This window comes from Heterodontus francisci, chromosome 44, assembly GCF_036365525.1.
Source record: "Heterodontus francisci isolate sHetFra1 chromosome 44, sHetFra1.hap1, whole genome shotgun sequence".
NCBI classification, from domain to species: domain Eukaryota; kingdom Metazoa; phylum Chordata; class Chondrichthyes; order Heterodontiformes; family Heterodontidae; genus Heterodontus; species Heterodontus francisci.
This window is the reverse complement of record NC_090414.1, coordinates 25,728,324-25,755,110: the sequence shown is the minus strand read 5'-3', so window position 1 is coordinate 25,755,110 and position 26,787 is coordinate 25,728,324. Positions and strand designations below refer to the sequence as shown.

General features: G+C 53.9%; 1 protein-coding gene across 1 annotated transcript; it reads left to right on the top strand.

The window, feature by feature from the left end:
• LOC137355838 (forkhead box protein N2-like) lies at positions 1–24,899 on the top strand. The gene is made up of 6 exons (XM_068021413.1): positions 1–62; positions 9,566–10,105; positions 10,861–10,964; positions 12,722–12,768; positions 23,030–23,144; positions 23,376–24,899. The coding sequence occupies exons 2-6, from the start codon at positions 9,608–9,610 to the stop codon at positions 23,815–23,817; spliced, it is 1,206 nt and encodes a 401-aa protein (XP_067877514.1). The 5' UTR covers positions 1–62; positions 9,566–9,607; the 3' UTR covers positions 23,818–24,899.
• Positions 24,900–26,787: the final 1,888 nt, after the last annotated feature.

Genomic DNA, 26,787 nt, shown 5'->3' with positions numbered 1-26,787 from the left:
CAGTGTGTGTGTCAGGAACTGCAAGTGCGGCCAGTTCACAGGGCGAGCGGGCTGTCCTCCAGGTAAGGACATCATACTGAAGCAAGCAGTGCTTCCTACAGCAATCCCATTTGCAAACATTCCCTCCCTCTCTGCAAAGCGATGCGTCAAACCCTGACCTCAAAACAACCGCTGCAATTAAATGCATCCCTGCTCCGCGTTTGCAGATTCCCATCCTGCATTGACAGTAAATCCCTCTCTCCCCGTCCGCTGAATGGAAGGAAGGAAGGAAACAATCTTCTTGCAACACATCCGTTTGCAGAGGAGAAAGGAGATGGAAATTCTTGCACCTTTCTGCATCCTGATCATCTCCTATTATCGGATGTATCTTGGTTGGGGGTAGGGGGTGTTTGTGATGGGCTGGGAGAGGACTGGGTAACGAGTTAACTATTCAGCAGCCAATGCACATTGCATTGAACCAAGTAAAAATAATTAATGAATTTGTCCCTCAGTAATTGTTATGCAGACTGCCCACTGCATCACAAAGCAGCTTTATTTAACAACAACTTCTATTTATATAGCAACCTTAATAGAGAATGAAACATCCCCAAGGTGCTTCACAGGAGCGTAAATCAGACAGAATTTGACCCCGAGCCACATAAGGAGATATTAGGGACAGGCGACCAAAAGCTCGGTCAAAGAGCTCGGTTTTAAGGAGCGTCTTAAAGGAGGAGAGAGAGAAGCGGAGAGGTTTAGGGAGGGAATTCCAGAGCTTGGGGCCCAGGCAGCTGAAGGCACGGCCGCCAATGGTGGAGCGATGGGAATCGGGGGATGGACAAGAGAGCGCAGAGATCTCGGAGGGTTGTAGGGGCTGGAGGAGGTTTCAGAGATAGGGAGGGTTGTAGGGGCTGGAGGAGGTTACAGAGATAGGGAGGGTGGTTGGGGTTGGAGGAGGTTACAGTGATAGGGAGGGTGGTTGGGGTTGGAGGTTACAGAGATAGGGAGGGTTGAGGGGGTTGGAGGAGGTTACAGAGGTAGGGGGGGGTTGTAGGAGGTTACAGTGATAGGGAGGGTTGTAGGAAGTTACAGAGATAGGGAGGGTTGTAGGAAGTTACAGAGATAGGGAGGGTTGTAGGGGCTGGAGTAGGTTACAGAGATAGGGAGGGTTGTAGGGGCTGGAGGAGGTTACAGAGATAGGGAGGGTGGTTGGGGTTGGAGGAGGTTACAGTGATAGGGAGGGTGGTTGGGGTTGGAGGAGGTTACAGAGATAGGGAGGGTTGTAGGGGCTGGAGGAGGTTACAGAGATAGGGAGGGTTGTAGGGGCTGGAGGAGGTTACAGAGATAGGGAGGGTGGTTGGGGTTGGAGGAGGTTACAGTGATAGGGAGGGTGGTTGGGGCTGGAGGAGGTTACAGAGATAGGGAGGGTTGTAGGGGCTGGAGGAGGTTACAGAGATAGGGAGGGTTGTAGGGGCTGGAGGAGGTTACAGAGATAGGGAGGGTTGTAGGGGCTGGAGGAGGTTACAGAGATAGGGAGGGTGGTTGGGGTTGGAGGAGGTTACAGTGATAGGGAGGGTGGTTGGGGTTGGAGGTTACAGAGATAGGGAGGGTTGAGGGGGTTGGAGGAGGTTACAGAGGTAGGGGGGGTTGTAGGAGGTTACAGTGATAGGGAGGGTTGTAGGAAGTTACAGAGATAGGGAGGGTTGTAGGAAGTTACAGAGATAGGGAGGGTTGTAGGGGCTGGAGTAGGTTACAGAGATAGGGAGGGTTGTAGGGGCTGGAGGAGGTTACAGAGATAGGGAGGGTTATAGGGGCTGGAGGAGGTTACAGTGATAGGGAGGGTTGTAGGGGCAGGGAGAGGTTACAGTGATAGGGAGGGTTGTAGGGGCAGGGGGAGGTTACAGAGATAGGGAGGGTGGTTGGGGTTGGAGGAGGTTACAGTGATAGGGAGGGTTGGAGGGGCTGGAGGAGGTTACAGTGATAGGGAGGGTGGTTGGGGTTGGAGGAGGTTACAGAGATAGGGAGGGTTGAGGGCGTTGGAGGAGGTTACAGAGATCGGGGGTGTTGTAGGGGTTGGAGGAGGTTACAGAGATAGGGAGGGTTGTAGGAGGTTACAGTGATAGGGAGGGTTGTAGGAGTTGGAGGAGGTTACAGTGATAGGGAGGGTTGTAGGGGTTGGAGGAGGTTACAGAGATAGGGAGGGTGGTAGGTATTGGAGGAGGCTACAGAGATAGGGAGGGCGGTAGGTGTTGGAGGAGGTTACAGAGATAGGGAGGGTTGTAGGGGTTGGAGGAGGTTACAGTGATAGGGAGGGTTGTAGGGGTTGGAGGAGGTTACAGTGATACGGAGGGTTGTAAGAGTTGGAGGAGATTACAGAGATAGGGAGGGTGGTAGGTGTTGGAGGAGGTTACAGAGATAGGGAGGGTGGTAGGTGTTGGAGGAGGTTACAGAGATAGGGAGGGTTGTAGGGGTTGGAGGAGGTTACAGTGATAGGGAGGGTTGTAGGGGATGGAGGAGGTTACAGTGATAGGGAGGGTGGTAAGTGTTGGAGGAGGTTACAGTGATAGGGAGGGTTGTAGGGGTTGGAGGTGGTTCCAGAGATAGGGAGAGTTGTAGGGGTTGGAGGAGGTTACAGTGATAGGGAGGGTTGTAGGGGCTGGAGGAGGTTACAGAGATAGGGAGAGTTGTCGGGGTTGGAGGAGGTTACAGTGATAGGGAGGGTTGTAGGGGTTGGAGGTGGTTACAGTGATAGGGAGGGTTGTACGTGTTGGAGGAGGTTACAGAGATAGGGAGAGTTGTAGGGGTTGGAGGAGGTTACAGTGATAGGGAGGGTTGTAGGTGTTGGAGGAGGTTACAGAGATAGGGAGGGTTGTAGGGGCTGGAGGAGGTTACAGAGATAGGGAGAGTTGTCGGGGTTGGAGGAGGTTACAGTGATAGGGAGGGTTGTAGGTGTTGGAGGAGGTTACAGAGATAGGGAGGGTTGTAGGTGTTGGAGGAGGTTACAGAGATAGGGAGAGTTGTAGGGATTGGAGGAGGTTACAGTGATAGGGAGGGTTGTAGGGGTTGGAGGAGGTTACAGTGATAGGGAGAGTTGTAGGGGTTGGAGGAGGTTACAGTGATAGGGAGGGTTGTAGGTGTTGGAGGAGGTTACAGTGATAGGGAGGGTTGTAGGGGTTGGAGGAGGTTACAGTGATAGGGAGGGTTGTAGGGGTTGGAGGAGGTTGCAGTGATAGGGAGGGTTGTCGGGGTTGGAGGAGGTTACAGTGATAGGGAGGGTTGTAGGTGTTGGAGGAGGTTACAGAGATAGGGAGAGTTGTAGGTGTTGGAGGAGGTTACAGTGATAGGGAGGGTTGTAGGGGTTGGAGGTGGTTACAGAGATAGGGAGAGTTGTAGGGGTTGGAGGAGGTTACAGTGATAGGGAGGGTTGTAGGGGTTGGAGGAGGTTACAGTGATAGGGAGAGTTGTAGGGGTTGGAGGAGGTTACAGTGATAGGGAGGGTTGTAGGTGTTGGAGGAGGTTACAGTGATAGGGGGGGTTGGAGGAGGTTACAGAGATAGGGAGGGTTGTAGGGGTTGGAGGAGGTTACAGTGATAGGGAGGGTTGTAGGTGTTGGAGGTGGTTACAGTGATAGGGAGGGTTGTACGTGTTGGAGGAGGTTACAGAGATAGGGAGAGTTGTAGGGGTTGGAGGAGGTTACAGTGATAGGGAGGGTTGTAGGTGTTGGAGGAGGTTACAGAGATAGGGAGGGTTGTAGGGGCTGGAGGAGGTTACAGAGATAGGGAGAGTTGTCGGGGTTGGAGGAGGTTACAGTGATAGGGAGGGTTGTAGGTGTTGGAGGAGGTTACAGAGATAGGGAGGGTTGTAGGGGTTGGAGGAGGTTATAGTGATAGGGAGGGTTGTAGGGGTTGGAGGAGGTTACAGTGATAGGGAGGGTTGTAGGGGTTGGAGGAGGTTGCAGTGATAGGGAGGGTTGTAGGGGTTGGAGGAGGTTACAGTGATAGGGAGGGTTGTAGGTGTTGGAGGAGGTTACAGAGATAGGGAGAGTTGTAGGTGTTGGAGGAGGTTACAGTGATAGGGAGGGTTGTAAGGGTTGGAGGTGGTTACAGAGATAGGGAGAGTTGTAGGGATTGGAGGAGGTTACAGTGATAGGGAGGGTTGTAGGGGTTGGAGGAGGTTACAGTGATAGGGAGAGTTGTAGGGGTTGGAGGAGGTTACAGTGATAGGGAGGGTTGTAGGTGTTGGAGGAGGTTACAGTGATAGGGAGGGTTGTAGGGGTTGGAGGAGGTTACAGTGATAGGGAGGGTTGTAGGGGTTGGAGGAGGTTGCAGTGATAGGGAGGGTTGTAGGGGTTGGAGGAGGTTACAGTGATAGGGAGAGTTGTAGGTGTTGGAGGAGGTTACAGTGATAGGGAGGGTTGTAGGGGTTGGAGGAGGTTACAGTGATAGGGAGGGTTGTAGGGGTTGGAGGAGGTTGCAGTGATAGGGAGGGTTGTAGGGGTTGGAGGAGGTTACAGTGATAGGGAGAGTTGTAGGTGTTGGAGGAGGTTACAGTGATAGGGAGGGTTGTAGGGGTTGGAGGTGGTTACAGAGATAGGGAGAGTTGTAGGGGTTGGAGGAGGTTACAGTGATAGGGAGGGTTGTAGGGGTTGGAGGAGGTTACAGTGATAGGGAGAGTTGTAGGTGTTGGAGGAGGTTACAGTGATAGGGAGGGTTGTAGGTGTTGGAGGTGGGTACAGAGATAGGGAGGGTTGTAGGGGTTGGAGGAGGTTACAGTGATAGGGAGGGTTGTAGGTGTTGGAGGAGGTTACAGAGATAGGGGGGGTTGGAGGAGGTTACAGAGATAGGGTGAAGAGATTTGAACACAAGGATTCTCATTCTCAGGATATGGGCATCACTAGCAAGCCTCGCGTTTATTGCCCATTCCCTAATTACCCCAAGTGGCTTCCTGGGCCATTGCACAGTTTTAGATGAAGCTGCAAACTGACCATCCAGAATGATCCACACAATTATGGAGCACAAACAATATCATCACCATCCTCATTGTGTGTTGGGGGGAGATGGTTGGTGGCAGGACTGGAGGCACATTTAGACCCAAACTGGGTGAGGACGGAAGGTTTCCTCCCCTAAAGAATGAATCCGTTCGGTTTTTCTGACAACCCTAATTCCAGATGTTTCAAACTGTTGTGATGGGATTGGAACTCACGTTCTTTGAATTATTAATCCAGTAACATTACCACTACACTAAACTACCCAATAAGCTTTAAGATATAACTAATGGAGTTTCCAAAGATTTCAGAGAATCTAACAGCACAGAAGGAGGCCATTCAGCCCCTCATGCTGGTGCCAGCTCTTTGGAAGTTCTATCCAATTAATCCAATACCTCCCTGCTTTTTTTCTCTCATAGCCCTGCAATTTCATGCATATCAATTTCCATCTTTCTCCCTCTCCCCCTCTCTTTCTCGACATAGAGGTTTACCACCAAGGGTAATTGTTGTACTGCCAGCAGAGAGACAGTTGTGAGACACCCTCAGCAGCAGGAACACAGAGTATGTTGGGAACAAGCTTCCACCCCCCCGAGGGACAGAGATCCACAGCAGCACAGGGACAGCGGTGAGGGAGTTATTTTCTAAACAGGTTGGCACGGTCACCTGCATACATAGTGAGCTCAGCGCATCTCCCCTCCCCCACATCACAGGCAACCTGGGGCTGCAAACTCAGCATCCAGAATTATCACCATTAATTAGGGAGTGTCAAGCAATAGCAACACTATCAAGAAACGGAGGTTCCTGTTGACATCACAATGAGAGAATCCCTAAGGAAACTGACCTCCCTCTCTAAGATTTATTGGGTGAGGGGCTGGTACCAGAAGCCTTCGCTCAAAATCTGCTCACTCCTTCTTACTGTTCTATGTGTATTTCCCCTCAGCAGTTCAGCCCCTGTTTATTTGATATGCCCCCTGACCTCAGCCAATGGGTGTGCGACACCACCCAAACAAAACATCTCTGATTCTCCCCAGCCTGGGGCCCTCCTCCACAGCCTGGGGTAGTTGCCCTTCTAGAATTGGGCCTCTGATGAAGTTCTGATGAAAGGTTACTGACCTGAAACATTAACTCTGTTTCTCTCTATATAGATGCTGCTAGAACTGCTGAGTATTTCCAGCACTTTCTGTAATATATCACTGTGCTGTATATAATTGAGTGATATATTACATGTGCTGTATCTAATGGGAGTAATATATCACTGTGCTGTATATAATTGAGTGATATATTACATGTGCTGTATCTAATGGGAGTAATATATCACTGTGCTGTATATAATTGAGTGATATATTACATGTGCTGTATCTAATGGGAGTAATATATCAGTGCTGTATATAATTGAGTGATATATTACATGTGCTGTATCTAATGGGAGTAATATATCGCTGTGCTGTATATAATTGAGTGATATATTACATGTGCTGTATCTAATGGGAGCAATATATCAGTGCTGTATATAATTGAGTGATATATTACATGTGCTGTATCTAATGGGAGCAATATATCAGTGCTGTATATAATTGAGTGATATATTACATGTGCTGTATCTAATGGGAGTAATATATCAGTGCTGTATATAATTGAGTGATATATTACATGTGCTGTATCTAATGGGAGTAATATATCAGTGCTGTATATAATTGAGTGATATATTACATGTGCTGTATCTAATGGGAGTAATATATCAGTGCTGTATATAATTGAGTGATATATTACATGTGCTGTATCTAATGGGAGTAATATATCGCTGTGCTGTATATAATAGTGATATATTACATGTGCTGTATCTAATGGGAGTAGTATATCAGTGCTGTATATAATTGAGTGATATATTACATGTGCTGTATCTAATGGGAGTAATATATCACTGTGCTGTATATAATTGAGTGATATATTACATGTGCTGTATCTAATGGGAGTAATATATCAGTGCTGTATATAATTGAGTGATATATTACATGTGCTGTATCTAATGGGAGTAATATATCAGTGCTGTATATAATTGAGTGATATATTACATGTGCTGTATCTAAAAGGAGTAATATATCGCTGTGCTGTATATAATTCAGTGATATATTACATGTGCTGTATCTAATGGGAGTAATATATTACATGTGCTGTATCTAATGGGAGCAATATATCAGTGCTGTATATAATTGAGTGATATATTACATGTGCTGTATCTAATGGGAGTAATATATCACTGTGCTGTATATAATTCAGTGATATATTACATGTGCTGTATCTAATGGGAGTAATATATCGCTGTGCTGTATATAATTGAGTGATATATTACATGTGCTGTATCTAATGGGAGTAATATATCGCTGTGCTGTATATAATTCAGTGATATATTACATGTGCTGTATCTAATGGGAGTAATATATCGCTGTGCTGTATATAATTGAGTGATATATTACATGTGCTGTATCTAATGGGAGTAATATATCGCTGTGCTGTATATAATTGAGTGATATATTATATGTGCTGTATCTAATGGGAGTAATATATCGCTGTGCTGTATATAATTGAGTGATATATTACATGTGCTGTATCTAATGGGAGTAATATATCACTGTGCTGTATATAATTCAGTGATATATTACATGTGCTGTATCTAATGGGAGTAATATATCGCTGTGCTGTATATAATTGAGTGATATATTACATGTGCTGTATCTAATGGGAGTAATATATCGCTGTGCTGTATATAATTGAGTGATATATTATATGTGCTGTATCTAATGTGAGTAATATATCACTGTGCTGTATATAATTGAGTGATATATTACATGTGCTGTATCTAATGGGAGTAATATATCGCTGTGCTGTATATAATAATGATATATTACATGTGCTGTATCTAATGGGAGTAATATATCACTGTGCTGTATATAATTCAGTGATATATTACATGTGCTGTATCTAATGGGAGTAATATATCGCTGTGCTGTATATAATTGAGTGATATATTACATGTGCTGTATCTAATGGGAGTAATATATCGCTGTGCTGTATATAATTGAGTGATATATTATATGTGCTGTATCTAATGGGAGTAATATATCACTGTGCTGTATATAATTGAGTGATATATTACATGTGCTGTATCTAATGGGAGTAATATATCAGTGCTGTATATAATTGAGTGATATATTACATGTGCTGTATCTAATGGGAGTAATATATCACTGTGCTGTATATAATTGAGTGATATATTACATGTGCTGTATCTAATGGGAGTAATCTTCAATTCCTGGAGACTCCAGGGCAATCCTGGAGGGGTGGCAACATTAGGTCCCACACAGGCCCAGATGGTATCATTGTTGTGTCTGGGAGAAAGCCTGCAGTTTGGCTGGGTTGTGACTTAGGAACAGACAGCCTAGGGTCTTGGGGGGTATCGACTTACCGGCTATTGTCTTTTCGCAATGGATGGTGAGGGTTCCCCAGGGCAAGCAGGAGGCCGGGTGAAGCTGACTCTATCCACCACTCGAACCTGCTAGAATTCCTACTATGCCGGATCCCAGCCAGAGCAGGAGGGCCCCAGGCCAAGCTGGCACACACAGATTTCGGGGCAGGAGGTGGAAGGGAAGTATCAATTTTCCCTGAATCATGCAAGTAAAAAGGCAGTGAGGGACCTCAATTAATGTGGAGAGACTGGAGAAGCTGGGATTGTTCTCTTTAGAGCACAGGAGGGAAGGAGGAGGTTTAATAGAGGCATTCCACTAAATCTCCGCTTGATTTAGAGGTTGAGGAGAAACTGTTTCCAGTGGCAGGAGGGTCGGTAACCAGAGAGACACAGATTGAAGAGAATTGGTAAAAGAACCAGAGGGGGAAATGAGGAGAATTTGTTTTACACAGTGAGTTGTTGTGATCTGGAACGCGCTGCCTGAAAGGGCGGTGGAAGCAGATTCAATAGTAACTTTCAAAAGAGGAATTGGATAAATAGTTGAAAAGGAGAAATTTGCAGGGCTATGGGGGGAAAGAGCAGCGAGGGGACTAATTAGATAGATCTTTCAAGGAGCCAGCACAGGCATGATGGGCTGAATGGCCTCCACCTGGGCAATTTGATATCAACAGCTGGAAACTGATGGCACTGTACATGTACATGTAACATATGGGCGCTGCTGCCCCTCCCTCCCCTGCACTCACATTTCAGCAGCAATTGCACCTGAATCAGGGATCCTCCAGCACATTGTCTGTTCCCATTTCCAGCATCCAATATCTTTCTTTTCCCTAGAATTGATACAGCACAGGAGGAGGCCATTCTCCCCTTAACCTTCTCTGCTCTCAGGAGAACAATCCCAGCTTCTCCAGTCTCTCCACACTAACTGAAGTCCCTCATCCCTGGGACCATCAATTGAAAACAAATGATCTGGTCATTTATCACATTGCTCTTTGTGGGATCTTGCTGTGCGTAAATTGGCTGCCGCATTTCCTACAATACAACAGTGTCTGCACTTCAGAAAGTTCACTGGCTGGGCAGTGCTTTGGGATGTTCTGAGGTGGTGAAAGGCACTATAGAAATGCAAGTCTCTTTCTTTTCTTTAGGGGGTGACTGAGGTACCTTCGGCCGCTTGCCCTCCGATCAAAATGGACGGAAGGTGGCTCAATGCAGGAGAGAGGCGAGAGAGAAGCAGCAGCCCAGCCCCCTGCTGGGGGTCACAGGTCAGCTGGGGAAGGGCCTTGGGGCTCGACTGCTCCTCCAGCGAACGCGAGGCGAGGGAGGACGAGGAGCTGACCAACCTCAACTGGCTGCATGAGAGCAAGAACCTACTGATGGTCATGAGCCTGGCAGGGGAGGCCCTGGCAGACTCCCAGCCAGTTCAGGCCAAAGACTTCCCCCCATCCCCCTCACCCACCCTCCACCAGCCTCAGAATGCCTCCAAGCCCCCCTACTCCTTCAACTGCCTGATCTTCATGGCCATCAAAGGCTCGCCTACTCAGTGTTTGCCGGTGAAGGAGATTTACAAGTGGATTTTGAAGCATTATCCGTACTTCAAGAGGGCGCCTGTGGGCTGGAAGAACTCAGTGCGGCACAACCTGTCCCTCAACAGGTGCTTCAAGAGAGTGGAGAAACATGGGAGGGAGGTGAGGAACATGGGGTGGGGAGGGGTGGGGGGCGGGGAATCCAAAAGAGTGAGGGAGGCATGCGGGAGGAGCAAGAGAGAATGTGGGAAATGAGGGGCGGGGAACGAGGGGAGTGAGGGGGAAACAAGGGGACTAAAGGGGAACAGGGGAAGTGAGGAGGAGCGGAAGAGGTGAGGAGTGCATGAGGGCAGTGAGAAGTATATGTGGGAGAGGAATGGAAGAGTGAGGACAAAGAACAAGGAGAGTGAGGGGGAAATGAGGGGAGTGAGAGAGTATGTGGCAAGTGGGGGAGGGAACGAGGGAAGTGAGGGGTGTATGAGGGAGAGGAACAGGGGTTTGAGGGGAGGAATGGGAGTGTGAGGAGAGGAATGCGGCAGTGAGGGGGAAGAACAAGGGGAGTGAATGAGGAACAGGACAATGAGGGAATGGGGGAGAGTGAGGTGGAGCAGTGATTCACTAAGCTATAACGGGAGGTTTTAATATTGAGGAGAGACTGGAGTCAAGGAAGCTCTTTCCACCAGAATGGTGGCGGTTAAGATGGGATTTGTGAGTGGGAGGAGGAGGTGAAAATTCTGCGAAGCTGAGATTAGCTACACTAGTTCCATTGGTTAATGAGTTGGTAACTAGATGGGATAAATTTAAGATCATCACCAAAATAATGCAGGGTTTGAGTTCAGAGCAATGTTACATGCTCAAAGACTCTGAGGGTGAAATTCTGCCTGAAACACTTGCGCCAGGTTTGTTTCTGTTGCCAGGCTCTGGGTAAAGGTTCGTTTTGGTGTATCGATGAGGAATCTAGACCCAATCTTCTGCACACCATCAGGAAAAGAGCTCTGTACATCCACAGCCCCCCTCTCGGGTAAGTGTATCAGAGAGACAGTCAGTGTGTGATAAGTCACTCCAGCAGCAGGGTGACATTACAGGAAACTTCCAAACTTCCCCATCCTCAGATACAAGGACAGAACGGATTTGATGGAATCTGGAGCCTTGTTCCACTCTCAGGATGTCCTGGAGTGCTTTACAGGATCTACTTTTGATTGAAGTGCAGCCATTTTGTGCTCAGCAAGATCCCACAAAACAGCAAATGACCAATTTTCGGCTATTACTAAAATTAGCGATGCAGATTAATAAGCTCATGAAAAAGCAAGCCAAGCACTGGGCTTCATTTATATATAGGGAGAGGCAGTATATACTTAATGACGTGGTTGTAAAGAGTGTGCAGGAACAGAGGGACCTGGGGGTTCATGTGCATCGATCTTTGAAGGTGACAGGACATATTGAGAGAGTGGTTAGTAAAATGTTTGGGATCTTGGACTTCATAAATAGAGGCATTGAGTACAAAAGCAGGGAAGTTATGCTGAAACCTTAAAAAGGTCTGGTTGGGACACAACTAGAGTATTGCATTCAGTTCTGGTCACCACACTTCAGGAAGGATGTGAGGGTCCTTGAGAGGGTGCAGAGGAGATTTACAAGAATGGTTCCAGGGATGGGGGATTTTAGTTACAAGGTTAGGTTGGAGAAGCTGGGGTTCTTCTCCTTAGAACAAAAGAGACTGAGAGGAGATTTAATAGAAATGTACAAGATTATGACAGACTTAGTGAAGATAGACAAGGAAAAGCTGTTCCCATTAACAAATAGTACAAGGATTGGATAAAAGATGCAGGGGTAATTTGAGGAAGCAGTTTTTTACGCAGCGGGTGGTAATGACCTGGAACTCACTGCCCACCCTTAAGGGTGGTGGAAGTGGAGACGATCAATGACTTCAAGAGGAAGTTGGATAGCCACCTGAGAGAAATAGACTTGCAGGGCTACAGGGATCGAGCTGGGGAGTGGGACTGACAGCATAGCTCTGTGGAGAGCTGGCATCGACTTGTTGGGCCAAATAGCCTCCTTCTGTGCTGTAAATGACTTTATGACTCTATTTCTCGAGGGATAGAACTGAAAAGCAGGTAAGTTATGTTCAACTTGTATAGAACCTTACGTTAAATCACACTTACTGTGAACTCGGCTGGTCTCCATGTTGTAAAAAAGGATACAGAGGCACTGGAGAAAGTGCAAACAGAAATGACAAGGATGATACCAGAACTGAGAGGTTATACCTACCAGGAAAGATTGAACATGCTCTTTTCTCTAGAAAAGAGAAGGCTGAGGTGGTGACCTGATAGAGGACTTGAAAATGATGAAAGGGGTTCGATAGGGTCGATGGAGAGAAGATGTTTCCACTTGTCGGGGAGACCAGAACTAGGGGAACATCAATATAAGACAGACAGTAATAAATCCAATGGGGAATTCAGGAGAAACTTCTTTCCTCAGAGAGTGGGGAGAATGTGGAACTCACTATCACAGGGAGTGGTTGAGGTGAATAGTATCGATATATTTAAGGGGAAGCTGGATAAATACATGAGGGAGAAAGGAATAGAAGGATATGGTGATAGGGTGAGATGGAGAGGGGGTGGGAGGAGGCTCATTTGGTCCATAAACACCAGCACGGAGTGGACGGGCTGAATGGCCTGTGTCTGTGCTGTAGATAGTTTGTAATAATGTGATTGGGGAAGAAGACAGTGATATCTGAACAGCCTCTCACAATAACCCTGCCTCTCTCTCTCTGTGTACCAGCTCCTGTGCCGCAGATCCGCTGGACCCACCCTACACACAGGACCCAGGTGAGTCAATTGGAACAAACCCCCCCCCACTTCTGCCTGTTCCTCTACAGCAAGAGACTCCCAGTGTCTGGGGAATGGGAATTATATCTCTGGCCGGCAGGCACTGATATTGTTGAGCAGCTAAAGAACAAGTCCTGCTCATCATGGAGCAGTGAGTAAGAAAACAAGCAGCAACACCACTGGGGAGTGTGAAATCCCTCCACAGGCCTGATACAATGTCCCCTAGCCCAGACTCCATCCCACTCACTTAGCACCCTGTGATTCTGTACAATATCCCCTGGCCCTGACTGTAAAAAAGGCAGACTTGCATCTGTACAGCATCCTTCACCACCACCGATGTCCCAAAGCATTTTACACACAATTAGCACCTCTCCTGAAGCACAGTCATTGTTACATTTTAGGAAACGCAGCAGCCAATTAGCACACAGTAAGATCCCACAAACAGCAATGTGATAATGACCCGGATCATCTGTTTTTAGTGATGTTAGTTGAGGGATAAATATTGTCCCCAGGACACCGGGGAGAACTCCCCTGCTCTTCTTCCAATAGTGGCCGTGGGATCTTTTACACCCACCCGAGAGGGCAGACGGGGGCCTCGGTTTAATGTCTCATCTGAAAGACGGTACCTCCGACAGTGCAGTACTCCCTCAGTACTGACCCTCCGACAGTGTGGCACTCCCTCAGTACTGACCCTCCGACAGTGCGGCATTCCCTCAGTACTGACCCTCCGACAGTGCAGCACTCCCTCAGTACTGACCCTCCGACAGTGCAGCATTCCCTCAGTACTGACCCTCCGACAGTGCAGCACTCCCTCAGCACTGACCCTCCGACAGTGCAGCACTCCCTCAGTACTGACCCTCCGACAGTGCAGCACTCCCTCAGTACTGACCCTCCGACAGTGCGGCACTCCCTCAGTACTGACCCTCCGACAGTGCAGCACTCCCTCAGCACTGACCCTCCAACAGTGCAGCACTCCCTCAGTACTGACCCTCCGACAGTGCGGCGCTCCCTCAGTACTGACCCTCCGACAGTGCGGCGCTCCCTCAGCACTGACCCTCCGACAGTGCGGCGCTCCCTCAGTACTGACCCTCCGACAGTGCGGCGCTCCCTCAGTACTGACCCTCCGACAGTGCGGCACTCCCTCAGTACTGACCCTCCGACAGTGCGGCACTCCCTCAGTACTGACCCTCCGACAGTGCAGCACTCCCTCAGTACTGACCCTCCGACAGTGCGGCACTCCCTCAGTACTGACCCTCCGACAGTGCGGCACTCCCTCAGTACTGACCCTCCGACAGTGCAGCGCTCCCTCAGCACTGACCCTCCGACAGTGCTGCGCTCCCTCAGCACTGACCCTCCGACAGTGTGGCGCTCCCTCAGCACTGACCCTCCGACAGTGCGGCACTCCCTCAGTACTGACCCTCCGAAAGTGCAGTGCTCCCTCAGTACTGACCCTCCGACAGTGCGGCGCTCCCTCAGTACTGACCCTCCGACAGTGCGGCGCTCCCTCAGCACTGACCCTCCGACAGTGCGGCGCTCCCTCAGTACTGACCCTCCGACAGTGCGGCGCTCCCTCAGTACTGACCCTCCGACAGTGCAGCACTCCCTCAGTACTGACCCTCCGACAGTGCGGCACTCCCTCAGTACTGACCCTCCGACAGTGCAGCACTCCCTCAGTACTGACCCTCCGACAGTGCGGCACTCCCTCAGTACTGACCCTCCGACAGTGTGGCACTCCCTCAGTACTGACCCTCCGACAGTGCAGCGCTCCCTCAGCACTGACCCTCCGACAGTGCGGCGCTCCCTCAGCACTGACCCTCCGACAGTGTGGCGCTCCCTCAGCACTGACCCTCCGACAGTGCGGCACTCCCTCAGTACTGACCCTCCGAAAGTGCAGTGCTCCCTCAGCACCGGCACCAGTGTGTCGGCCTGAATTTTGGGCTCGAGACTCAGGAGTGGGGCTCAAACCCACAACTCACAGAACAGGCCAGCTTCTCAATCCTAACCACAGTCCAGGGACATGTGCTGTAGTTGGATGTGCATGCATGATGATTGAGAGTAGACCATATTCAGCTGGACTGGGGTCTTGATTATGGGACAGGGTTCTGGCACTTGCTGCCCATACCTGTGTGTGTGGGCCTTCTCCCCACACTTCCTTAGCTGAGACAGTAGAGGGTACCAGCGGGAAGGCGGTGGGGTCAACAGCTGCAGCAGAGTTGGGGAGTTAGCTGGGTGGAGGAAGGGGTGGTGAGGGCCTCTGTGCGACCCCACTTACTGCTTCACTCATCCCCTGATGCTGCTGAACCCCAGGGCCTCAATCAAGCCAATAACTCCCCTCTGCAGAGTTACCATAGCAAGCAGCCACGATTGGCTTTGCCTATCTCTGCGTACTTACAGCAGCTAGAGGTGACGGAGCCCCTGTGACCCAAGCTATCTGTCCTCACTGCTCTGATACCCATCCCCGCACCCCCTCACAGACAGGGCCATACTCCTTGCCGTCCCTGCAGAGCAGGAAAAAACAATGAGTGGAGACAGGCAATGTTACACAGCCGGACGTACGCATTCTTGGTGACAGCGGATATGGGACCGAAAGCTCAGGTCAGGGTCCAACAGGACATCAAGGAGGCAAGCAACAATAACTTACATTTATATATAGAGTAAAAGATCCCGAGGGGGTGATTCACAGGAGTGTAATGCAACAAAATTTGACCCTGAGCCACAGAAGGAGATATTAGGGACAGGCGACCAAAAACTCAGGCAAAGAGGTCGGTTTTTAAGGAGCGTCTTAAAGGAGGAGAGAGAGAGGCGGAGAGGTTTAGGGAGGGAATTCCAGAGCTTAGGGCCCCAGGCAGCTGAAGGCACGGCCACCAATGGTGGAGCGATGGGAATCGAGGGATGGAGAAGAGGGCGGAATTGACAATCTGGTTCAGCCACCGACAGTGGGTGAGAGGGGGTGGAATTAGTGTCCGGGGAGGGGGTGGAATCAGTGTCCGGGGAGGGGGTGGAATCAGTGTCCGGGGAGGGGGTGGAATCAGTGTCCGGGGAGGGGGTGGAATCAGTGTCCGGGGAGGGGGTGGAATCAGTGTCCAGGGAGGGGGTGGAATCAGTGCCCGGGGAGGGGGTGGAATCAGTGTCCGGGGAGGGGGTGGAATCAGTGTCCGGGGAGGGGGTGGAATCAGTGCCCGGGGAGGGGGTGGAATCAGTGTCCGGTGAGGGGGTGGAATCAGTGTCCGGTGAGGGGGTGGAATCAGTGTCCGGGGAGGGGGTGGAATCAGTGTCCGGGGAGGGGGTGGAATCAGTGTCCGGGGAGGGGGTGGAATCAGTGTCCAGGGAGGGGGTGGAATCAGTGCCCGGGGAGGGGGTGGAATCAGTGTCCGGGGAGGGGGTGGAATCAGTGTCCGGGGAGGGGGTGGAATCAGTGCCCGGGGAGGGGGTGGAATCAGTGTCCGGTGAGGGGGTGGAATCAGTGTCCGGTGAGGGGGTGGAATCAGTGTCCGGGGAGGGGGTGGAATCAGTGTCCGGTGAGGGGGTGGAATCAGTGTCCGGGGAGGGGGTGGAATCAGTGTCCAGGGAGGGGGTGGAATCAGTGCCCGGGGAGGGGGTGGAATCAGTGTCCGGGGAGGGGGTGGAATCAGTGTCCGGTGAGGGGGTGGAATCAGTGTCCGGGGAGGGGGTGGAATCAGTGTCCAGGGAGGGGGTGGAATCAGTGCCCGGGGAGGGGGTGGAATCAGTGTCCGGGGAGGGGGTGGAATCAGTGTCCGGGGAGGGGGTGGAATCAGTGCCCGGGGAGGGGGTGGAATCAGTGCCCGGGGTGAGGATGGAATCAGTGTCCGGGGAGGGGGTGGAATCAGTGTCCGGGGAGGGGGTGAAATCAGTGTCCGGGGAGGGGGTGGAATCAGTGTCCAGGGAGGGGGTGGAATCAGTGTCCGGGGAGGGGGTGGAATTAGTGTCCGGGGAGGGGGTGGAATCAGTGTCCGGGGAGGGGGTGGAATCAGTGTCCAGGGAGGGGGTGGAATCAGTGTCTGGGGAGGGGGTGGAATCAGTGCCCGGGGTGAGGGTGGAATCAGTGTCCGGGGAGGGGGTGGAATCAGTGTCCGGGGAGGGGGTGGAATCAGTGTCCGGGGAGGGGGTGGAATCAGTGTCCGGGGAGGGGGTGGAATCAGTGTCCAGGGAGGGGGTGGAATCAGTGCCCGGGGAGGGGGTGGAATCAGTGCCCGGGGTGAGGGTGGAATCAGTGTCCGGGGAGGGGGTGGAATCAGTGTCCGGGGAGGGGGTGGAATCAGTGTCCGGTGAGGGGGTGGAATCAGTGTCCGGGGAGGGGGTGGAATCAGTGCCCGGGGAGGGGGTGGAATCAGTGTCCAGGGAGGGGGTGGAATCAGTGTCCGGGGAGGGGGTGGAATCAGTGCCCGGGGTGAGGATGGAATCAGTGTCCGGGGAGGGGGTGGAATCAGTGTCCGGGGAGGGGGTGAAATCAGTGTCCGGTGAGGGGGTGGAATCAGTGTCCGGGGAGGGGGTGGAATCAGTGTCCGGGGAGGGGGTAGAATCAGTGTCCGGGGAGGGGGTGGAATCAGTGCCCGGGGTGAGGGTGGAATCAGTGTCCGGGGAGGGGGTGGAATCAGTGTCTGGGGAGGGGGTGGAATCAGTGTCCAGGGAGGGGGTGGAATCAGTGCCCGGGGTGAGGATGGAATCAGTGTCCAGGGAGGGGGTGGAATCAGTGTCTGGGGAGGGGGTGGAATCAGTGTCTGGGGAGGGGGTGGAATCAGTGCCCGGGGAGGGGGTGGAATCAGTGTCCGGGGAGGGGGTGGAATCAGTGTCCGGGGAGGGGGTGGAATCAGTGCCCGGGGTGAGGATGGAATCAGTGTCCGGGGAGGGGGTGGAATCAGTGTCCGGGGAGGGGGTGAAATCAGTGTCCGGGGAGGGGGTGGAATCAGTGTCCAGGGAGGGGGTGGAATCAGTGTCCGGGGAGGGGGTGGAATTAGTGTCCGGGGAGGGGGTGGAATCAGTGTCCGGGGAGGGGGTGGAATCAGTGTCCAGGGAGGGGGTGGAATCAGTGTCTGGGGAGGGGGTGGAATCAGTGCCCGGGGTGAGGGTGGAATCAGTGTCCGGGGAGGGGGTGGAATCAGTGTCCGGGGAGGGGGTGGAATCAGTGTCCGGGGAGGGGGTGGAATCAGTGTCCAGGGAGGGGGTGGAATCAGTGCCCGGGGAGGGGGTGGAATCAGTGCCCGGGGTGAGGGTGGAATCAGTGTCCGGGGAGGGGGTGGAATCAGTGTCCGGGGAGGGGGTGGAATCAGTGTCCGGTGAGGGGGTGGAATCAGTGTCCGGGGAGGGGGTGGAATCAGTGCCCGGGGAGGGGGTGGAATCAGTGTCCAGGGAGGGGGTGGAATCAGTGTCCGGGGAGGGGGTGGAATCAGTGCCCGGGGTGAGGATGGAATCAGTGTCCGGGGAGGGGGTGGAATCAGTGTCCGGGGAGGGGGTGAAATCAGTGTCCGGTGAGGGGGTGGAATCAGTGTCCGGGGAGGGGGTGGAATCAGTGTCCGGGGAGGGGGTAGAATCAGTGTCCGGGGAGGGGGTGGAATCAGTGCCCGGGGTGAGGGTGGAATCAGTGTCCGGGGAGGGGGTGGAATCAGTGTCTGGGGAGGGGGTGGAATCAGTGTCCAGGGAGGGGGTGGAATCAGTGCCCGGGGTGAGGATGGAATCAGTGTCCAGGGAGGGGGTGGAATCAGTGTCTGGGGAGGGGGTGGAATCAGTGTCCAGGGAGGGGGTGGAATCAGTGCCCGGGGTGAGGATGGAATCAGTGTCTGGGGAGGGGGTGGAATCAGTGTCCGGGGAGGGGGTGGAATCAGTGTCCGGGGAGGGGGTGGAATCAGTGCCCGGGGTGAGGATGGAATCAGTGTCCAGGGAGGGGGTGGAATCAATGTCTGGGGAGGGGGTGGAATCAGTGTCCAGGGAGGGGGTGGAATCAGTGCCCGGGGAGGGGGTGGAATCAGTGTCTGGGGAGGGGGTGGAATCAGTGTCCAGGGAGGGGGTGGAATCAGTGACCGGGGAGGGGGTGGAATCAGTGTCCGGGGAGGGGGTGGAATCAGTGTCTGGGGAGGGGGTGGAATCAGTGTCCAGGGAGGGGGTGGAATCAGTGACTGGGGAGGGGGTGGAATCAGTGTCCGGAGAGGGGGTGGAATCAGTGTGCGGGGGGGGGGGGGCGGTGGAATCAGTGTCTGGGGAGGGGGTGGAATCAGTGGTCGGGGAGGGGGTGGAATCAGTGTCTGGGGAGGGGTGGAATCAGTGTCTGGGGAGGGGGTGGAATCAGTGTCCAGGGAGGGGGTGGAATCAGTGACCGGGGAGGGGGTGGAATCAGTGTCTGGGGAGGGGGTGGAATCAGTGTCTGGGGAGGGGGTGGAATCAGTGTCCAGGGAGGGGGTGGAATCAGTGTCCGGGGAGGGGGTGGAATCAGTGACCGGGGAGGGGGTGGAATCAGTGTCCGGAGAGGGGGTGGAATCAGTGTGCGGGGGGGGAGGGGCGGTGGAATCAGTGGTCGGGGAGGGGGTGGAATCAGTGTCTGGGGAGGGGGTGGAATCAGTGTCCAGGGAGGGGGTGGAATCAGTGTGCGGGGGGGGGGGGCGGTGGAATCAGTGGTCGGGGAGGGGGTGGAATCAGTGTCTGGGGAGGGGGTGGAATCAATGATCGGGGAGGGGGTGAAATCAGTGTCCGGGGAGGAGGTGGAGTCAGTGTCCGGGGGGGGAGGGGGGGGGGGTGGTGGGTGGGATCAGTGGTCGGGGGGGGGGGCGGTTGGGTGGGATCAGTGTCCGGTGGGTAGGATCAGTGGTCGGGGGGGGTTGGGTGGGATCAGTGTCCGGGGGTGGGATCAGTGGTCGGGGGGTGGGGGATTGGGTGGGATCAGTGTCCGGGGGTGGGATCAGTGGTCGGGGGGGGGCGGGGTTGGGTGGGATCAGTGTCCGGGGGTGGGATCAGTGGTCGGGGGGGGGGGGGCGTTGGGTGGGATCAGTGTCCGGGGGGTAGGATCAGTGGTCGGTGGGGGGGGGGGGTTGGGTGGGATCAGTGTCCGGGGGTGGGATCAGTGGTCGGGGGGGGGGGGGGGGTTGGGTGGGATCAGTGGTCGGTGGGGGGTTGGGTAGAATCAGTGTCCGGGGGGTAGGATCAGTGGTCGGGGGGGGGTGGGGGTTGGGTGGGATCAGTGTCCGGTGGGTAGGATCAGTGGTCGGGGTGGGGGGGGGGGGTTGGGTGGGATCAGTGTCCGGTGGGTAGGATCAGTGGTCGGGGGGGGGGGGGGGTTGGGTGGGATCAGTGTCCGGGGGTGGGATCAGTGGTCGGGGGGGGGGGGGGGTTGGGTGGGATCAGTGTCCGGGGGTGGGATCAGTGGTCGGGGGGGGGGGGGGGGTTGGGTGGGATCAGTGTCCGGTGGGTAGGATCAGTGGTCGGGGGGGGGGTTGGGTGGGATCAGTGTCCGGGGGGTGGGATCAGTATCCGGGGGGTGGGATCAGTGGTCGGGGGGGGGGTTGGGTGGGATCAGTGTCCGGGGGGTGGGATCAGTGGTCGGGGGGGGGGTTGGGTGGGATCAGTGTCCGGGGGGTGGGATCAGTGTCCGGGGGGTGGGATCAGTGGTCGGGGGAGGGGGGGGGGGGTTGGGTGGGATCAGTGTCCGGGGGGTGGGATCAGTGGTCGGGGGGGGGGGTTGGGTGGGATCAGTGTCCGGGGGGTGGGATCAGTGGTCGGGGGGGGGGTTGGGTGGGATCAGTGTCCAGGGGGTGGGATCAGTGGTCGGGGGTGGGATCAGTGGTCGGGGGTGGGATCAGTGTCCGGGGGGTGGGATCAGTGGTCGGGGGGGGGGTTGGGTGGGATCAGTGTCCGGGGGGTGGGATCAGTGGTCGGGGGTGGGATCAGTGTCCGGGGGGTGGGATCAGTGTCCGGGGGGGGGGATCAGTGGTCGGGGGGTGGGATCAGTGTCCGGGGGGTGGGATCAGTGTCCGGGGGGTGGGATCAGTGTCCGGGGGGGGGGATCAGTGGTCGGGGGGTGGGATCAGTGTCCGGGGGTGGGATCAGTGTCCGGGGGGTGGGATCAGTGTCCGGGGGGGGGGATCAGTGGTCGGGGGGTGGGATCAGTGTCCGGGGGGTGGGATCAGTGTCCGGGGGGGGGGATCAGTGTCCGGGGGGGGGGATCAGTGGTCGGGGGGTGGGATCAGTGTCCGGGGGGTGGGATCAGTGTCCGGGGGTGGGATCAGTGGTCGGCGGGGGGGGGGGGGTTGGGTAGAATCAGTGTTCGGGGGGTGGGATCAGTGGTCGGGGGTGGGGTTGGGTGGGATCAGTGTCCGGGGGGTGGGATCAGTGTCCGGGGGGTGGGATCAGTGTCCGGGGGGTGGGATCAGTGTCCGGGGGGGGGGATCAGTGGTCGGGGGGTGGGATCAGTGTCCGGGGGTGGGATCAGTGGTCGGCGGGGGGGGGGGGGGTTGGGTAGAATCAGTGTTCGGGGGGTGGGATCAGTGTCCGGGGGGTGGGATCAGTGTCCGGGGGGTGGGATCAGTGTCCGGGGGGTGGGATCAGTGTCCGGGGGTGGGATCAGTGGTCGGCGGGGGGGGGGGGGTTGGGTAGAATCAGTGTTCGGGGGGGGGATCAGTGGTCGGGGGTGGGATCAGTGTCCGGGGGGTGGGATCAGTGGTCGGGGGGGGGGTTGGGTGGGATCAGTGTCCGGGGGGTGGGATCAGTGGTCGGGGGTGGGATCAGTGTCCGGGGGGTGGGATCAGTGTCCGGGGGGGGGGATCAGTGGTCGGGGGGTGGGATCAGTGTCCGGGGGGTGGGATCAGTGTCCGGGGGGTGGGATCAGTGTCCGGGGGTGGGATCAGTGGTCGGCGGGGGGGGGGGGGTTGGGTAGAATCAGTGTTCGGGGGGTGGGATCAGTGGTCGGGGGGTGGGATCAGTGTCCGGGGGGTGGGATCAGTGTCCGGGGGGTGGGATCAGTGTCCGGGGGGTGGGATCAGTGTCCGGGGGGGGGGATCAGTGGTCGGGGGGTGGGATCAGTGTCCGGGGGGTGGGATCAGTGTCCGGGGGGTGGGATCAGTGTCCGGGGGTGGGATCAGTGGTCGGGGGGGGGTTGGGTGGGATCAGTGTCCGGGGGGGGATCAGTGTCCGGGGGGGGATCAGTGTCCGGGGGGGGGATCAGTGGTCGGGGGGGGGATCAGTGGTCGGGGGGGGGGGTTGGGTGGGATCAGTGTCCGGGGGGTGGGATCAGTGGTCGGGGGGGGGTTGGGTGGGATCAGTGGTCGGGGGTGGGATCAGTGGTCGGGTAACAGGGTTTTTGGACAGGGCTCAATGATCTGCCACTCATGCTGCAGTCACTGGAAAACCACTGCTTGGAAAGACTAAGCCACAGGGAAGATTGGAACGACGGTCATGAACAATGCTGATTAAATTATTTTTGAAAGCATTGTGTCAACATTTAGCTGGAGGGAATTTCTGTCCATCCATTACTGGAAAAATGAGAGGAAGTGGAGGGGTCGAGGGGAGGTTGTACTAAGATGAAATGTCCATGTCCTCTTAAAGCTACATGGTCCAACTGCTGTAAATAGGCCCAGTAGGAAGTAGTCACATTCTCCATGCTATTAACCAGACCAAGATCAGGAATGCACTGTGCACTTCCTGTACAATCCCGTGCTTAAATACCAACACATTGTGTAGGTAGAATTGCATTGAGAGGCCATTCAGTCCGTCCGATCTGTGCTGGGGTTTCTGCTCCACATGAGCCTCCTCCCACCCCCCTCTCCATCTCACCCCATCACCCTATCCTTCTATTCCTTTCTCCCTCGTGTGTTTATCCAGCTTCCCCTTAAATATATCGATACTATTCACCTCAACCACTCCCTGTGGTAGTGAGTTCCACATTCTCCCCACTCTCTGGGGAAAGGAGATTCTCCTGAAATCCCGATTGGATTTATTAGAGACTGTTTTACATTGATGTTCCCTTTGTTCTGGTCTCCCTCACAAGTGGAAACATCTTCTCTCCATTGACCCTATCGAACCCCCTACATCATTTTAAAGTCCTCTATCAGGTCACCACCTCAGCCTTCTCTTTTCTAGAGAAAAGAGCCCCAGCCTGTTCAGTCTTTCCTGATAGTGATAACCTCTCTGATCTGGTATCATTCTTGTAACTCTGTTTTGGACCTTGTCCAGTGCCTCTATAACTGTGTAGACAGGACTCTTACTGTATCGATTAGGGGCTCAGCTCAGCTCTAACTCCAGCTTTGTTTCCATTCTCTAGCTGGACAAATCCAGGAGCAGCTTTCCGAAGCGAATCGAGAACCTTGTGTTACTGCCGCACTCTCTCATGATAGGACCAGCAGAACTGATAATGAAGAGTCTACCCTGACAAACAGGTATTGCACTCAACAGTCCTCCAGTTAGTAAAATACAGGATGGTGTGGGCAGACAGATGGACTGGAAAGGAAGGTGGAGACAGAAGGCAGGGAGGGTGGGGAAACAGACAGGGGGGTTAAAGGGAGAGACAAATGAGGGTAGGGGGGGGGACAGACAGGGGAGGTGGGGACAGACGGGTGGGAGGATGAGTTTCTATCTGATTCCCACACATTTTGCTTCCTTTTCTCCAGCCCTGACCTGCCGTTTCTTCCCCTTTGGGGAGGCTCGCGTCTCACTAGCCGGGCACCAGCCCCCTTCGCTGCAGCCAGTGGAGATCACAACTACAGCCTGGTGAAGGCAGACGGATGGGAGCTTTTGCCACCAGCACCAAGCGACCAGGAGAGACACAGGAGCTTGTCAGAAAGGCTCAGTCACGATGAGGATGACGACAGCGAGGGATTCATGAGTGGTGGCGAGTGGGAGATGGAGGACAGTTCAGAGGATGAGGAGGCCAAGGACTCACTGACGGACAGCGGCTACATTCCCCTGAGCCTCCGAGAACCCCCGGCTGTGGAGGGATCAGAGGGCAGCACGTGCCCTGGGAGGCGGGAAGCGGTGGGATTCTCGGACATGGACGAGGAGTTGAAAGAGGTGGCAGGATCCCTGCTCCACCTGGCTGGAATCTGCGGCTGAAGGGAGCTCAAGCTGAGTGTCTGGGTGTGGGAGTTGGAGAGAGGCTCACTATTCTCCCTGGGGCTCCCCCTTCCTCACCCCTCCCTGGGGCTCACCCTCCCACTTCCTCCCTCCCACCCCCCACCCCGGAGCTCCCCCTTCCTCACCCCTCCCCGGGGCTCACCCACATTTCTCCCTCCCCCCCTACCTCGGGGTCCCCCTTCCTCCCCCCTGGGCTCACCCTCTTTCCCCCCCTCCCCAGGGCTCACCCTCATTTCACCCTCCCCCCCTACCTCGGGGTCCCCCTTCCTCCCTCCTGGGCTCACCCTCTTGCCCCCCACTTCCGGGAATCCCGTTCCCACCGGAGCACCCCTTCCCTATTCCCCCCGGGGCACTCCCTCTCCCACCCTTGCCCGGACTCCCTATTCCCCCTGGGGCTCTCCATCTCCCACCCTTGCCCGGGCTCTCTATTCCCCCGGGCCTCTCCCTAACTCCCCAGGGCTTACAGTGATACCACCTGTTCCTCCCCCCAGCACACTCCATGTCTCTTTAGGCAGCATCCAGGTGTGACTGAGCCACACTGGATCAGGAACGATCCAGGGTCTGTGCACATCAGTACCACACCAGCTAGTACACTCATGCACTAAGCCACGTTACTACAGCTCACACTACTTTGTAGTACTTCAGTATAAAGTGAGTCACAGAGACTAACCTGGGAAAGTTCTGAAACCTGTGATAAATCATTGGTTTCAGGGTCCTTTTCCAACCTATCATCTCAAGTTTCCTTCTAGCTGGGGCCTCCTGGCTCAGGGGCATGGGCACACAGGAGGAAATATGAAGCAATATGTGATCAGACACTCACACATAGATACATGTACATAAACACACACATATGAATCGAGAGACGTGCACACATGTAAAAACATATTATAGTTCCAAGAGATTCAGTAGACACACTAGTTGATTGGAGTAGTCCTGAATGCACTGTAGTTTGACATTCAGAGCAAGCAGTAGATTCAGTAGATACCAGGTGTTCAGGCTGACTGAATAACAATCCATGAGAAAGGCAAAAGGTGAGACATCTCTCATAAAAGCAAAAGGTGCCAACTTTAGCCCAACAGGTATTTCTGTTTCTTAAAATATTCATGTGCCTGAAATGAATAAAAGATTTCTAACTCAAAGCTTCTATTTTGTATGTTGGTCAGTGACACTAACTGTCTCGTCACTGTGTAACACTGCACAGACTGCTGTCAGTGGAGAATCCTGTCACTGTGTAACACTGCACAGACTGCTGTCAGTGGAGAATCCTGTCACTGTGTAACACTGCACAGACTGCAGTCAGTGGGGAATCCTGTCACTGTGTAACACTGCACAGACTGCAGTCAGTGGGGAATCCTGTCACTGTGTAACACTGCACAGACTGCAGTCAGTGGGGAATCCTGTCACTGTGTAACACTGCACAGACTGCAGTCAGTGGAGAATCCTGTCACTGTGTAACACTGCACAGACTGCAGTCAGTGGAGAATCCTGTCACTGTGTAACACTGCACAGACTGCTATCAGTGAGGAATCCTGTCACTGTGTAACACTGCACAGACTGCTGTCAGTGAGGAATCCTGTCACTGTGTAACACTGCACAGACTGCAGTCAGTGGAGAATCCTGTCACTGTGTAACACTGCACAGACTGCTTTCAGTGAGGAATCCTGTCACTGTGTAACACTGCACAGACTGCTGGCAGTGAGGAATCCTGTCACTGTGTAACACTGCACAGACTGCTGTCAGTGAGGAATCCTGTCACTGTGTAACACTGCACAGACTGCAGTCAGTGGAGAATCCTGTCACTGTGTAACACTGCACAGACTGCAGTCAGTGGGGAATCCTGTCACTGTGTAACACTGCACAGACTGCAGTCAGTGGAGAATCCTGTCACTGTGTAACACTGCACAGACTGCTGTCAGTGGGGAATCCTGTCACTGTGTAACACTGCACAGACTGCAGTCAGTGGGGAATCCTGTCACTGTGTAACACTGCACAGACTGCTGTGAATGAGGAATCCTGTCACTGTGTAACACTGCACAGACTGCAGTCAGTGAGGAATCCTGTCACTGTGTAACACTGCACAGACTGCAGTCAGTGGGGAATCCTGTCACTGTGTAACACTGCACAGACTGCAGTCAGTGAGGAATCCTGTCACTGTGTAACACTGCACAGACTGCAGTCAGTGGGGAATCCTGTCACTGTGTAACACTGCACAGACTGCTGTCAATGAGGAATCCTGTCACTGTGTAACACTGCACAGACGGCAGTCAGTGAGGAATCATGTCACTGTGTAACACTGCACAGACTGCAGTCAGTGAGGAATCCTGTCACTGTGTAACACTGCACAGACTGCTGGCAGTGAGGAATCCTGTCACTGTGTAACACTGCACAGACTGCTGGCAGTGAGGAATCCTGTCACTGTGTAACACTGCACAGACTGCTGGCACTGAGGAATCCTGTCACTGTGTAACACTGCACAGACTGCAGTCAGTGAGGAATCCTGTCACTGTGTAACACTGCACAGACTGCTGTCAGTGGAGAATCCTATCACTGTGTAACACTGCACAGACTGCTGGCAGTGAGGAATCCTGTCACTGTGTAACACTGCACAGACTGCTGGCAGTGAGGAATCCTGTCACTGTGTAACACTGCACAGACTGCAGTCAGTGGGGAATCCTGTCACTGTGTAACACTGCACAGACTGCAGTCAGTGAGGAATCCTGTCACTGTGTAACACTGCACAGACTGCTGTCAGTGAGGAATCCTGTCACTGTGTAACACTGCACAGACTGCTGTCAGTGGAGAATCCTGTCACTGTGTAACACTGCACAGACTGCTGGCAGTGAGGAATCCTGTCACTGCGTAACACTGCACAGACTGCAGTCAGTGAGGAATCCTGTCACTGTGTAACACTGCACAGACTGCAGTCAGAGGAGAATCCTGTCACTGTGT

Bases quoted from the DNA above. Each gene is read 5' to 3' on its own strand.
- LOC137355838 (XM_068021413.1), top strand. From the start codon at position 9,608: ATGGACGGAAGGTGGCTCAATGCAGGAGAGAGGCGAGAGAGAAGCAGC. The intron at 10,965-12,721 runs GTAAGTGTATCA...TCTGTGTACCAG, and splicing joins ATCCACAGCCCCCCTCTCGG to CTCCTGTGCCGCAGATCCGC. The intron at 23,145-23,375 runs GTATTGCACTCA...CCTTTTCTCCAG, and splicing joins GAGTCTACCCTGACAAACAG to CCCTGACCTGCCGTTTCTTC.